Source organism: Chlorocebus sabaeus, chromosome 4, assembly GCF_047675955.1.
Source record: "Chlorocebus sabaeus isolate Y175 chromosome 4, mChlSab1.0.hap1, whole genome shotgun sequence".
Classification (NCBI taxonomy): Eukaryota; Metazoa; Chordata; class Mammalia; order Primates; family Cercopithecidae; genus Chlorocebus; species Chlorocebus sabaeus.
In genome coordinates, this window is record NC_132907.1 from 36,540,052 (window position 1) to 36,553,225 (window position 13,174).

The 13,174-nt window shown below is 38.7% G+C and overlaps 1 protein-coding gene and 1 pseudogene across 2 annotated transcripts in view; both read right to left on the bottom strand.

The window, feature by feature from the left end:
* The window catches only part of RAB3C (RAB3C, member RAS oncogene family), a 291,721-nt gene that overhangs the window by 40,403 nt on the left and 238,144 nt on the right, over positions 1–13,174 (bottom strand). For both annotated transcript variants that reach the window (XM_007973282.3, XM_007973272.3), the window contains exon 4: positions 845–969. In XM_007973282.3, the coding sequence (XP_007971473.1) occupies positions 845–969 (125 nt within the window). The remainder of the gene's footprint in view (positions 1–844; positions 970–13,174) is intronic.
* LOC140711606 (large ribosomal subunit protein uL18 pseudogene) lies at positions 1,469–8,843 on the bottom strand (annotated as a pseudogene).

Sequence of the window (13,174 nt, forward strand, 5' to 3'; positions counted from 1 at the left end):
TATTTCTGCTTCCTTGTGTGTATCTCCAGTCTTCAGTCTCCACTTGATTGGGAGCAACTTGTGCCTAGGGACTGTGAATCACCTTTTTGTATCCCCCATGATGTTTGGCATAATATAAAGCATACAACAAGTACCCAGTAAAAATTTCTTGACTCAGTCAATCAATCATCAATCATCAATCCCTCCTTTGTATTAAATCTCTACCCTACTCGCTCCAGCATGTTTCTCTTTAGATACAGTGTTTTGTGTTTGAAACGGCTTTGCCATTTCTGAAGCTCTTTCATATCTATTATCTCATTTGATCTTATCTACAAGGACTTGGTCAAATAGGCATGGGCTATGATACACATTCTTGAGAGATGGGGTGACTAAGTCTCAAAGGGAGCTGTAACAGTAACATGGCTTATCAATGATGCCACTAGAATCAGAATCTAGGATGTGACCTATTCTGTGCCATTATCCTCCTCCAATGAAAACTTGAGAACAATAATCACGCAATAAAATAAAGAGCCCACTGAATGCAAAATAGAGTATGGAGAAAAAAAAGCAAAAATAGTGGACAAGGCATAACCTGTGTTTCTCATAGAATAAGAATTTAAATACAGTGTACTAAGACCAAAATTCTGAGTATCATTTTTGCTTCTTTAATTGCATTTGAGCTCTCACGATGCCATAGTAAGTGGGAGAAAATATATTGTCCACTTAGGGAGGGTTATGTTGCTTTCCACTGTTAGATTGAGAAACATTTCATTAACTCCACCCTGACAATTAACTGGGACTCTGTACAGTGTTACATATAATAAGCAAATTCTCTTTCTTTTTAACTTATTAATTTATTTCTTACCAAGCTGTTCTCCTAAATGTTGACCTCGCTCAGTTGAGATGACCCGCTCGTCTTCCATGTCACACTTGTTCCCAACCAGAATAACCTGGGCATTATCCCAAGAGTAGGTTTTGATTTGGGTTGACCTAAAAGAAAAAGAACAAGCATGACATAATCATAGGAAAGCAGAACAGCATAAAATGAAGGAGAAGAAATACATTCCACAGATGATGATGATAACAAAAGGGAAAAAATCCCCACGAAATCCAAATGCCTGACATTTAGAGTTAATTAGTTCAGTGCAATTTTACCCTTCAGATACTCATCAGAGATTGCATGAGTCAAAAATCAAGGGAACAGTAGAGGTGTACTAATAATTATTTTGTACTTAATGAGATTAATACTACCACTGATTCTTCCTTTCCTCTTTTACCCCCACCTGATGTAATACCTTTACAGTAGGATAGCCAACCATCCTGGTTTCCCCAAGACTTTCCCAGTTTAAGCAGTAACAGTCCCATGTCCTGAGAAACCCCTCAGTCTCAGGCAAACTGAGATGGCTACCCAACCTATTTACAGCCTATCACACAAAAATAGTATTTTCCCTTATCACAGTAACAACTCAAAGAGCTAAAGCAATGGGGCTTAGGAAATCTGGGAGAAGTGATAATTTTTTAAAAAAAGAATCATGAGAGCTAATATGTTCATGCCTTACCTTTATAAGAGAAAAATGTCAGGTTGATTAATGTCAAAATTCTAATACAATGAGCTGGCATTTTAAGTTGCTACAAACAGGATATTTGGAATTTAGAATAAGCCTCAATTATGAATCATGACACAAATAATCAACTTTTGATTTTGAAACTTAGATAATAAATGTAATAGTTTGCTTTTGCAGGTATTGTTTTTTTAAACCTGGTTAGCCAGTAAGTTTATTGTTTTATCTGAAAAATCATCCTAAAACATTGTTTGTTTTAGCTCTCAGAGGCTGCTCCTGAGCTCTGAGGAAGCTTCCCTTCTTTTGAGCTACCTGATGTTTCTTCTGCACATGGGACATTTTGGGATGTTTCCACCTGTTGTTTTTAACTTCTTTATCGGGCATCTCATAGTTTGGGTTCTGTTGGATAGCAACATGAGCTTTTGTTTTTTGTTTTATTTATTTGAGACAGGTCTCGCTCTGTCACCCAGGCTGGAGTAAAGTGGCATGATCTTGGCTCACTGCAGGCTCAACCTCCTGGGCTCAAGTGATCCTCCCACCTCAGCTCCCTGAGTAGCTGGAACAACAGGTGCACACCACCATGCCTGGGTAATTTTTATACATTTTTTTTGCAGAAACAGGGTTTTGCCATGTTGTCCAGGCTGATTTCATACTCCTGGGCTCGAGCAGTTCACCCACCTCAGTCTCCAAAGTGCTGGGACTGTGAGCCACCGTGCCCAGCCAATATGAGTTCTCTTGTTTATCTCCTCCATCAGGTCTGAAGTTATGCTGTTCTTCATGAATGGAAAGAATCATTTCTTGTAAGCATCTTCATCTGCTCCCATTAGGTAATGCATGTAATCTGCATCCTTCTGACCCATGATGTGTTTCCTATGCACTTCTGCATTCAGTTCCTTGCTTTCAGAATCACAAACATTGTCTGGTACTATGAGGGACAGAACAGCCTTCATCAACAACTCCCTTCAAGGCCCCAAAAACTTTATTGCCAGTGATGGTTCTGGCAAGGCCTACATCCAAATAGCAGGTGAAGGCACCAGGCTGACCATCAATGCTTTCCATATCGCATTAATCTCCAGTCATCTCCACTTGGCCTTCATAGATCTTGTCCATGCCAAACCTACCGAGAAGCCTGTGGGCCAGTGGCAGGCCAGTAGAATGTGCTGCAGCATAATTTGTCAGGCCAACCTTCACACTTTATTTTGGTAGTTCATGTACCATGTACATATGCTGCACAGACTACCCCTTCTATATGGGCATAAGCAATCTGACAAATGATATCTCTGTTTGTTACACAGACTATCACCCTGTATTTGAGTGTGTTGTATTTATTTTTATCCTGTATCACTGAGCGTTTTTGAGCATAGTAGTCAGTTCTACCCTCTTGTCGTCTCCTAAATTTCACTTGGTATCTCTTAAATAGGCCTTATTCTTAACAACGTTAACAAACTCCATTCTGCAGAAAAAAGACCCTCATCCACGGTTTGACACAGACCTGCAGGCCCAGTAATGCCGGGCAGAGAAAAAGCACAGGTATTTTTCAAAATACTTAATATCTGTTGCATTAATGTAATCCTTAGAATAACTTATGGAGAATATTATTATTCTCAACTGCCCATATCCTCAACTGCCCATTTTACAGTTGAGGAAAATGAGGCATAGAGAGGTTAATTGCCCAAGATCACTCAGCCAGTTAAGTGTCAAATGTGGGAATCACGTTCTGGCAGTATGGCTCTCAAGCCTGTGCTTTAAAACATGTTTCCACAATGCTCATTAAAAGTTCAAAAAGTTAAGTTCTAGTGCATTTATTGTTATCTAGAGGAAGCTGAGAGGAAGCTATCTTCTTTCATTCTCCCTTTGTATCAGTCACATTTTTATTTGAGAACAGTCTAAGATAGGTGGGAAAGACATATTCCCCGGTGGGTGGTCAGGACGGAAATACTGAAATGTTGAAATGTAAACAAATGATTAAAGTTTGAAAAAAAATAGATTTGTAACATGTCGAAAAGTAAAGCTTGGGAATGGTGTTACAATAGTCAAGTGAAGGATCACTGAATAGAAAATGGCAATGAAATGTTCTCAACTTGAAGAGGGAATAAAAAGCAAATAGTATAGCTTTTTAAACTGCAGCAGGAGCGTTTTCAATGAGCTATGATCACTGCTTCTCCTTCCTGAGAAGAAAGGAAAGAGTGAAGAGGCAGATAGGGTTTTATTTCGGCATATTCCCCTGAACCAAGTATATCTAAGTTTTCAAATGAGATTAAATTATCTGGGGAAATACATTCTTGATACCACCTGGACATCTCAGAGTCACAGCATATTTTTTCAGAACAATATGACCTTTCTAATTCTGATACCTCAGTTAATAATATATTCCCTTAGCAACAGTGAGATTTGGCAGGTATCTATAGACTGGGGAAAGAAAGACAAAACTTTTATACTCTATACTTTTTCCTCACTTAATCTTATGTGTGGAGAATACGAAAAATGATGCATTAATAATGAATTAGGATGTAAAATAAATTCCACTCTTGGAAACACTTAAGTAACAAATGCTAATATATTTTTACAAAGGAAGTCAAAAGTTTCTTTTAAAGGATCTCACATCTGATCAGATTTCTTTATGTAATTAAAAGAAATAGTCTCTTTGTTCCTATACGTCTTGTAAGCCAGGGACTTGGAAAGGCCCTGGGTAGAGAGCCCTTATGTTAACAGAAAAAGTTTAATCCTGGTAGTAAAACTAGAAATCAGATACCCAGAGTCAGATTAGTGACAAGGGGTTCACCAGAGAGTGTCACAATTGTCCAAGGAAGGAGCTGGGGCCAGGATGTTAATGACCCAGCTTCTGAGTTTCCTGAGGACAAATGAGTGCTTGAGGAAATTTGGCATTCTTCTGACCTGGGCCAGTACATCCTACTGCACCCCTGACTGTATAAACTCAAGTCAGGGTGTGCTTTTGTGAAGGTCAGGAAGGTGCATAACTCACAACCCACTAGCTGATTCATGTCCCTTAACCAAATTAATGGAATGCTTGCTTCTACCACTAAACACATCTGAGTATCTCAGTTCTGCTGACATAATAATAACCCATGGGGTCTCAGGCTGCTGTAATAGGTTATACATTTATGCATATACAATATTCCCTGCTCCTCAATGATTTATAAAAATATATGATGAAGAACATACTTTTTTTGGCCATGATTATATGAGATCCATCCTCTTCATTTGCTCTTACATAAGAAATATTTCAATGTAACCTCAAGTTTTCTCAATTGTCAGGGAAATAATGTAAAATGAATACTTTCTACAATTGCCAGGGAATTATAAAGAATCATTATTTTGAAAGCTTACAGAGCCAAAGGAGACCAGTTTTATTTTTAATGAAATAAAAATTGTGGTCTAGAGCATTTGTGCTAAGATGAACAAAAGACTGATTTCCCATTAGAGTTGGTTAATTTTATGATTGAAATTGGGGTTGCAAACGTTCAATGTTTGACTTTGGTTTTGACTACTTGGACTTCCTAATGTTGTTCTGCATCAGCAGAGTAGGGAAGGGAGCTTTAGGCACAGTCCCACCACCAGCAACAGGGGATCAGAGCCATGCTGGCTGGTTTGTGAATTACCACCTATCACAAAACCTAACATAAATGATAAGATCAAAACTATTTTACAATGGCCAAGAGCAAAAGGATGTAGCAAATTAAATTATGTCAGCTTCTTGTTGCTTTGAAATTCCTTTCATGTATTCTGAAAGATTTAGCTTTTTAAAAAAAGTTTCTGTGCTTAGTGCATGGTAGGTTAACATATAAGATCTACTTGTATCTTCCCTTCTTAGGTCTGGTAGAACACTATGTTGTTACTTTGCAAGAAAATGTAAAATGATGGTCATTACTCCAAAATGAGTACTCATGTCGCTAATATGAAATTTATACCTCTTTCTGCCTACACAATAACTTTCTATCCATGTACCGATAACTATAACTTTGGCAATATAAGCAGCTATGACCAAGTTAGTGCATGTACGAGTAATGAAATCTACATTTGGTATTGCTGCATAGTGATCATAATAAGCCATTGATGAAAAGGCATATCTCAGTGTCACAGATTTTTTTTTTTTTTTTTTGAGATGGAGTCTTGCTCTGTTGCCCAGGTTGGAGTACAGTGACTCACTGCAACCTTCGCCTTCCAGTTTCAAGTGATTCTCATGCCTCAGCCTCCCCAGTAGGTAGGATTACAGGCACACGCCACCACACCCAGTTAATTTTGTGTGTGTGTGTGTGTGTGTGTGTGTATATATATATATATATATATATATATTTTTTTTTTTTTAGTAGAGACAGGATTTCACCATGTTGGCCAGGCTGGTCTCGAACTCCTGACCTTAAGTGATCTGCCTGCCTCAGCCTCCCAAAGTGCTGGGATTACAGGTGCAAGCCACCATGCCCAGCCATAGATGTTAAAGTAAGAAACTGTGCATCTTAGAATTTGTAAAACGCTATTGTGTTCTTGATATTTCTTTTATGTAGGAAGATCTAGGTTGAAATAAGAGCTTAGAGTATACCTTTAACCAAGGAAAACCTAGAGATGAGGGAGTGTAAGCTCCATGAGTTGAGAAAGACCCGTAGTTATGCATATTTTGTCTACACTGAGCGTCAGAAGAATGTTGGGATTGTAATTCAGTTCCCATCCCTTCCAACTCAGACTCAACAATTTATTCAGCCAGTTTGAGAGAAAGCTCTAATACTAGGTGAGTATGGGGAAGTCATTCTGAATTGTTTAGTTCAGTATCTCCATCTGTAAAATGAGGCTATTATTTTACATGCTCTGGGGCTGTTGGAGGCCAAATATGGTTTGAGGTAGGGCCACACTGTACTTTTGAAGTTGCAACATCTCGTTACAAATAGAACACATTATTAGTCTCCTCTTGGGCAGCCAGCTGCTCCTCTTCCCAAATCCAGCTTAATTAATCGTTTCTAATTCCTATAATTGAAATAACAATTGGATTTTTTTCATTGAAGAGTCTCAAATTTTGTTTCCAGTCCATATCTCCAGGCTGAGGTTCTATACAAGTAAATTTCCAACTGGGAGTAAATGACCTTCCCCTTATGTATCTATCATGGGTATGATACACATTTGTTCAATAAATCCTCCTTTCGCATGGTATTTATATGTGTTTACCTTTTCACCATTGGATGTATTTTGTGAAATTTCTTATTTGAGGGATGCATTTCCAATCATCTCATGAGAGGGAGTGTCTTATTTCTTTGTTGGGTAGAGACACACACTGAAAGCGAGTGGCTGTCACCAAACAGTATACATGTGAAAAGATGATTTATTTCTGAATCACTGCAAAAGATCCTTTGGGGTTACTGTTAATCTCAACAAGATTAATGGAATCAGAAGCCATATGCTGGTCACCATGGTTACTCTGCAAATGGCAGTTAACTCAGACCTTACCAGTACCAGATCACAGTTACTAAAAAGCCTGTTATTTACTTGCCATTTAGCTAAAAAAAAAACAAAACAAATACCTCAAGCTTTCTCTCAACATTTATGTATAAACTTAAAAGAGAAAGAGAGGAGGAAAGCATAATTTATCCCCATTGCAGTTCTTATCAAATGTTGAAGTGGAGTCTCAAAAAAGCTGGGATGAGACATCAAGATAAAAGAGCTTTTGATATTTTATAATGTTTCCCACATAAACAACTGAACTCTAAACAGAATCAAATAATTTCAGTTTGAAGAGCTATAAACAAGTGAACAAACCACATTTCTACAATATTTCTAGTATTCCTTCTCTCCTGTTCTGGGTGTGTAAGTAATCGCCTGTGAGTTCAGCCTCTTCTCATGGAGAATGACAGACTTTAGCTTAATCACAATGTTCTGAAAAACAGTCCAAAAAATGCACCTCAGTGGCCCACAAAAGCAATTGTCAATTAGGGTCTGATTTGGGATGTATGTGGGAGTACGAGGTATCAGAGAGAATATGACTCACTCTTCCTCACCCAGGGAAGCTCGAACAGATCTTAATAGCAGGCCCTTTCTAATTCTGGAAGCCCATATTGCTCTACTGCATCCATTTCCCTTATTCTTTTTAATATTTAGGAGCTTTGGCTTTTTAGTATCACACCCTACTTCAAGTTTGTAAAGAAACTTCCCAACTTGCTTTTGCTCATCACATACAATTGGTCCTTTGTTATTTTTTTTTACTTAATTTAATCATTATTTATTCAATTTTTCTCAACCTTCAGAGAGCTTTTAAAAATTAGCCCAATTCAGAAACATTAATTTAGAACCTCTACAGTCTTCATCAGAGGTATTAAAAAGAAATCTCAGGTGATTTGTATATGCTATCAAGGCTGAGTATTACTGTGATGAATCCCTTCAAATTCTTTTCTTTCTAGTTTTTAAATAATCTATTTCTTTATTTCCTAGCTAACCCCATAAAGTACTTGCAGGCGGTTTACAAAGATATATACAAAATAAAAAAATGTAATGAGAGTAATACTAAGAAACCAGAAATAGGAACATAATAAAGTCTGATTAGTTACACATGCTATAAATACTAATAGGTAGTTTTCAGAAGTTGAGGGGGTAGGCCTTTTATATCTATATTAACTCATTTATAAATAACACATTAAAAAAGGAAAAATTTTAAAAGATATCCTTAAAAATGCTCTTCAATATTTGATATAATCTTTTATTATTTAGAAGAATAGGTTCATATTTTTTGGTACAATTGCTACATTCTTATTACAAATTCTAACAATAGTGAAAAGCTAAAGGAAAAATGATCAGAAATCTCACTATCTCCACATCTCCACTATTAACATTTTGGTGAAATTCCAGTAGTAGGTTGTATTACAGTTCTCACTTAGTCATTATTTCCTTCCCTGTAGGTGCACTATATTTCCTTGCCCTTCTAACTTTGGGTCTGGCCAATGGAATATAAGGAGATTTGACCTGTGCCACTGTGACTAACAGACATCAGAGGCAAGGTGAGCTTCCATCAGCCCTCTTGGGTTCTTATTCTTTATCTTGGGAAGAGCCCATCTCAGAAAGGGATTGTTCTGTCAGTTTATCCCAGAAATGAGATGCCCCAAGGAACCCAGCTGAGTTCTGCAGACACCAACAAATGTCAGTCAAATCTAGAAAAGCCCAGTTTAACATAGCACCCTTCATATGGCCTTGGCTTACCTTTCTAGCTTCTAGCTTCAACTTTCTAGCTTCTAGTTTCATCTCTTGCTGCCTTCCCGCTTCCCTCCAATTCTGATATGGGCTTTTTAATTTCTTTGATTTTCCCATACATGCTATATTTTCAGCAAGTTAGGCCTGTGACTATAGGTGGTTTCAGGTTTTGTGAGGTCTAAAATTCATAATAATTTGAGGGCCCAATTTAAGAAAAATGTAAATTACAAATACATAATTAAGTATAGGATATTTTGTACCAGACACTATCTATATCCCCCAGGCCTTACCACTTCTGTGCTTGTTGGATGACTTCTAACTGTCAGTATTTGCATCTCTTTGCTTTACAGTTTTCACCAAAGCAATGGAAGGTCACTCCGCCCATCAGGGAAGGTAAAATATAAAAGGAAAATAACACACTCAGGGGCAGACCTGAGCCAATGACTGACAGGAGTTGGAGTATAAATACCCCAGCTCCCTTTCTCCTCAGGTTGTTACCATACTGATTCTCAGAATTTTTAAGAAAGATTGAGCTCTGGTTACGCATAATGGTAGCTGGCTTGAACACACACCTTTTATTGGCTGTCTTCCCTCTCACAGCCCACTTACCCTCCTGCTATGGGTATTTCTTGCATGTCCCACATAAACTACTTGTGTGCAAACTCCTGTCTCAGAGCCTGCTCTGGGGGAATTACTAAGACACTAAGAGGGGATTTGTCTTAGTAAGGGGCCCAAAGTTTAGCTGTGTTCTGGAGCTGGCAGTATGGCTGAAAAGCACTGATTATGAAATAATTTCATCCTTTTTTCAAAGAGCCAGTTTATGGGTATACCACTAAACTTAAGCTTCATTAGTTTTGCAAGAAATCACCTGTAGCCATCACATGTACCATCTGTCTAAAACACATTTATGGCTTCTGTGTCAGGCCCTCTCAGTCTCTTCCATCTTCCTCTGGGTTAGCTGCCACTCATGCGGGCCCACTTATGCCTTGTACGTCACTCAGTATAACTTTTTCACTTATTCACATCCCCCCTTGACTATAGGTACCATGAGGACAGAGACCTCAACTGTGCGTTCATCATTTAGTCTCCAGCATTCAGCAAAATACATGGCACTCAAACAGTAATGTAGAATTAGAGATTGAATAATGAGTGAATGATAGACTGAATACGGCAAAAATGCCTGACTCAGAATATAAGCACAAAATAAAAGAAGAATTACCATCTTATGTAATGCCAGTGCCCCAGTGCATCCCTTTTAGGATATGTTGCTGGCAGCTTCTTCCACAGAACCTTTTATACCCTGACATTGTCCACAGTAAGGGAAGGCAACTCTTCACCCCATCACAGTCTGCAAAGGACATCTGCATGACTGGCTATTCATCCCAGTCTGGAAAAGTCACCTTTTCCTTTCTGATCTAGCACCAATAGTTAGGATGATGATACCTTAGGAGTGACTTAGCACCTTGACATTGTGGAAGAGCTGCTTTGGAAGGGCCCCAGTACATCACCTTCATTTTGGAGATGACAAAGCTGAAACTCCAAATGTGAGTGACTGAGATGGCTCAACTACTTAGTGGCCAGTGTGGGTCTATATCCCAGGGCTCCTGTGAATGCTCATCCTCAATGTGCTGTCTGCTTGCACAAGAGGGAAAGTGCCTACATTGTGTTGAATGTGGAACTTGGTAAGAAATTCATATGTTTGATTATCTTTTAAAGTAGAAAATAATATATCTCCTGGGGAAACCAAAAATGCTTGAATCTGCATAGATCTAGGAGTGTCAATTCAGCTGCATGTGGAAGCAAGCAGAACTGGATGTTCTGTAAGGATCTGTTTGATCCAACTCTCCATGGTAAGTCTGTTGCAGAGAGCCAGTACTGAAAACGTATTTCGAGAGCTCAAGAAGCAGTGTTCTTGATCCACCTAGTCCTGGAACTACCTTGCACCATATCCTATTCTCCCTTATTAGTTTAAATCTTAAATTAGACCTATTTCCATCACGCCTGTCTTATAACTTCTGATCTCCTAATTTTATAAAATGTCAAATTTTATTTTTTAAACCATATGTGTGGTAGAAACAACTGGACATTCCTTTTCTTGTTTGCAAGAAAAAAACAACTAGATGAAGCAAGTGTCAGGCCTCTGAGCCCAAGCCAAGCCATCGCATCCCCTGTGACTTGCACTTATACGCCCAGATGGCCTGAAGTAACTGAAGAATCACAAAAGAAGTGCAAATGCCCTGCCTCGCCTTAACTGATGACATTCCACCACAAAAGAAGTGAAAATGGCCAGTCCTTGCCTTAAGCGATGATATTATCTTGTGAAATTCCTTTTCCTGGCTCATCCTGGCTCAAAAAACTCCCCCACTGAGCACCTTGTAACCCCTACTCCTGCCCGCCAGAGAACAACCCCCCTTTGACTGTAATTTTCCTTTACCTACCCAAATCCTATAAAACGGACCCACCCTTATCTCCCTTCGCTGACTCTCTTTTTGGACTCAGCCCGCCTGCACCCAGGTGAAATAAACAGCCATGTTGCTCACACAAAGCCTGTTTGGTGGTCTCTTCACACGGACGCGCGTGACAGCAAGGATCACCCTTCTGGACAACAAAGGGAGGGGAATGAAAGTCTGACCTGGGAAAAGGTAAGACGTTCCTCAGCTCAAGGATACCTGGGTGATGCTTTCACAGGGCAAGTCCAAAGTCATGTTGTTAGAAATAAGTATCCTTTTCTCAAATTAGACAAGATTTATATTGTCCTGGGGGAATTAGTGATCTTTGGCAAGATATGCTTCCTTCTTAGGTTAATGGTAAGGCAATCAGGCTTGCTGAAGGAGAAGCTAAACTTAGAATCCAGTACCTACTTGCCCTCACTTAGGAACCACAACCTTCTCCTCCCACTTTGTAGTCCTAGTGGCTGAGAAGAGACGCTTCACACATATTCAGCCAAAGCCTGAACACCGAAGTTTGTGAGATATTAAGACAGGACCAAGCAGGAAGAAACTTCTTTCTTCCAAGGAGAAGGAGAGGGACTATGAGTGTGGATTTTGTGGAACTTTGAGATGAAATCTTCAGGAAAAGGAGAAGAAGGTATTAAGAGAAGAAGAGAACCAAAGGAGAAAACTCGCTCAGGCCTTTTGAAGCCCAGGACTGTGAAGCCTCTTTTCTAGGCAGGGAACTGGATATAGTGATACCTTCTCTTCCTCCAACACTAAACTCTTTTGAGATCTCACTGTCAGGAAAGATTGTGAAAGACTTCAAAGTGGGCAGAGAAGGTGACTGGGGGCCCTATTCAGTACACCTTTCCAGGTTATCTCTGCTTTTCATCATCTTTGAGCTATTTTACAGCTCTGTAGATGGTAGAAAACCAATAATAATACAAGTTCTTGCAAATAGAAAGAAATGCCAATAAATTGTGTTTGGCGGAATGCATCTGATTCTCGCTCCATGGGTATAACCCATTTTGTAACTTGGTAAATTTGTTTCTGCATTCCTGATTGCCTGTGTGTGTGCATTCACTGAATATCTTCATGAGCCTATGCAACATCTTACTGGTCCTGTCTTTAAGTCCAGAGTTAAATAATATCTTTTACATGTGTTTATTTTACATTTGGATAAAAGCTGTGGTTCTATCATATATATATATGTGTGTGTGTATATATACACACACACACATATATATATTTAAATTAACCATAACAACTTAACAATACAATTGATAAGGAAGGCATGTGCTTGGAATGACTAGGCAACATGTCCATGAGAAAGGATGGTAAGCACTGTGACCACAGCAGATACCCAACCTGCAGCATGCATAAAGACCCACTGGGGAGCAGCAGTGAGAAACACTCCTGGCATGAAAGGCAGACTGGAGGCCTTAAATATCCTGTTAAGTTAGCAAGGAACACTTTCTGAGATGAGGAAGATCCCTGACTTGCTAACCCACATATGCAATAGTGGTCACTCTAGTGGGAGTCAGTGTGGTGCAATAATCATAAATATATAATGATTATATGTATACTATGTAAATTCAGACATATAACAATAAATAATTAGTAATATAACAGTGGCTTCATTTATTAAACCCTTACTTTGTGCCAGGCCCTATGCTAAGTGCTTTACCTTTATTATTTCATTTAATTCTTACAACAACCCTTTAAAATAGGAACCATTGTTTTCCCCATTTTGCAGCTGAAGAAAGTGCAAAATAAAGACTTATAAGGGTAAGTTACTAGAAACACTCAGATAACATATAACAGAACTGGAATACAAACCTTTCTAATGGAGTAGGAGCTCAAAGTCCTGGGTTCCAGTTTTTGTACCTAATTAGGAAAACCAAGACTATTTTCTCAGCTTTTCTGAACTTCTGCTTCCTCTTCTATGAGAGGAAAGAATGAAACCTACACATTTTCCTGCCAAAATTTCTTGAGGATCAAATGAAAAATATTCAT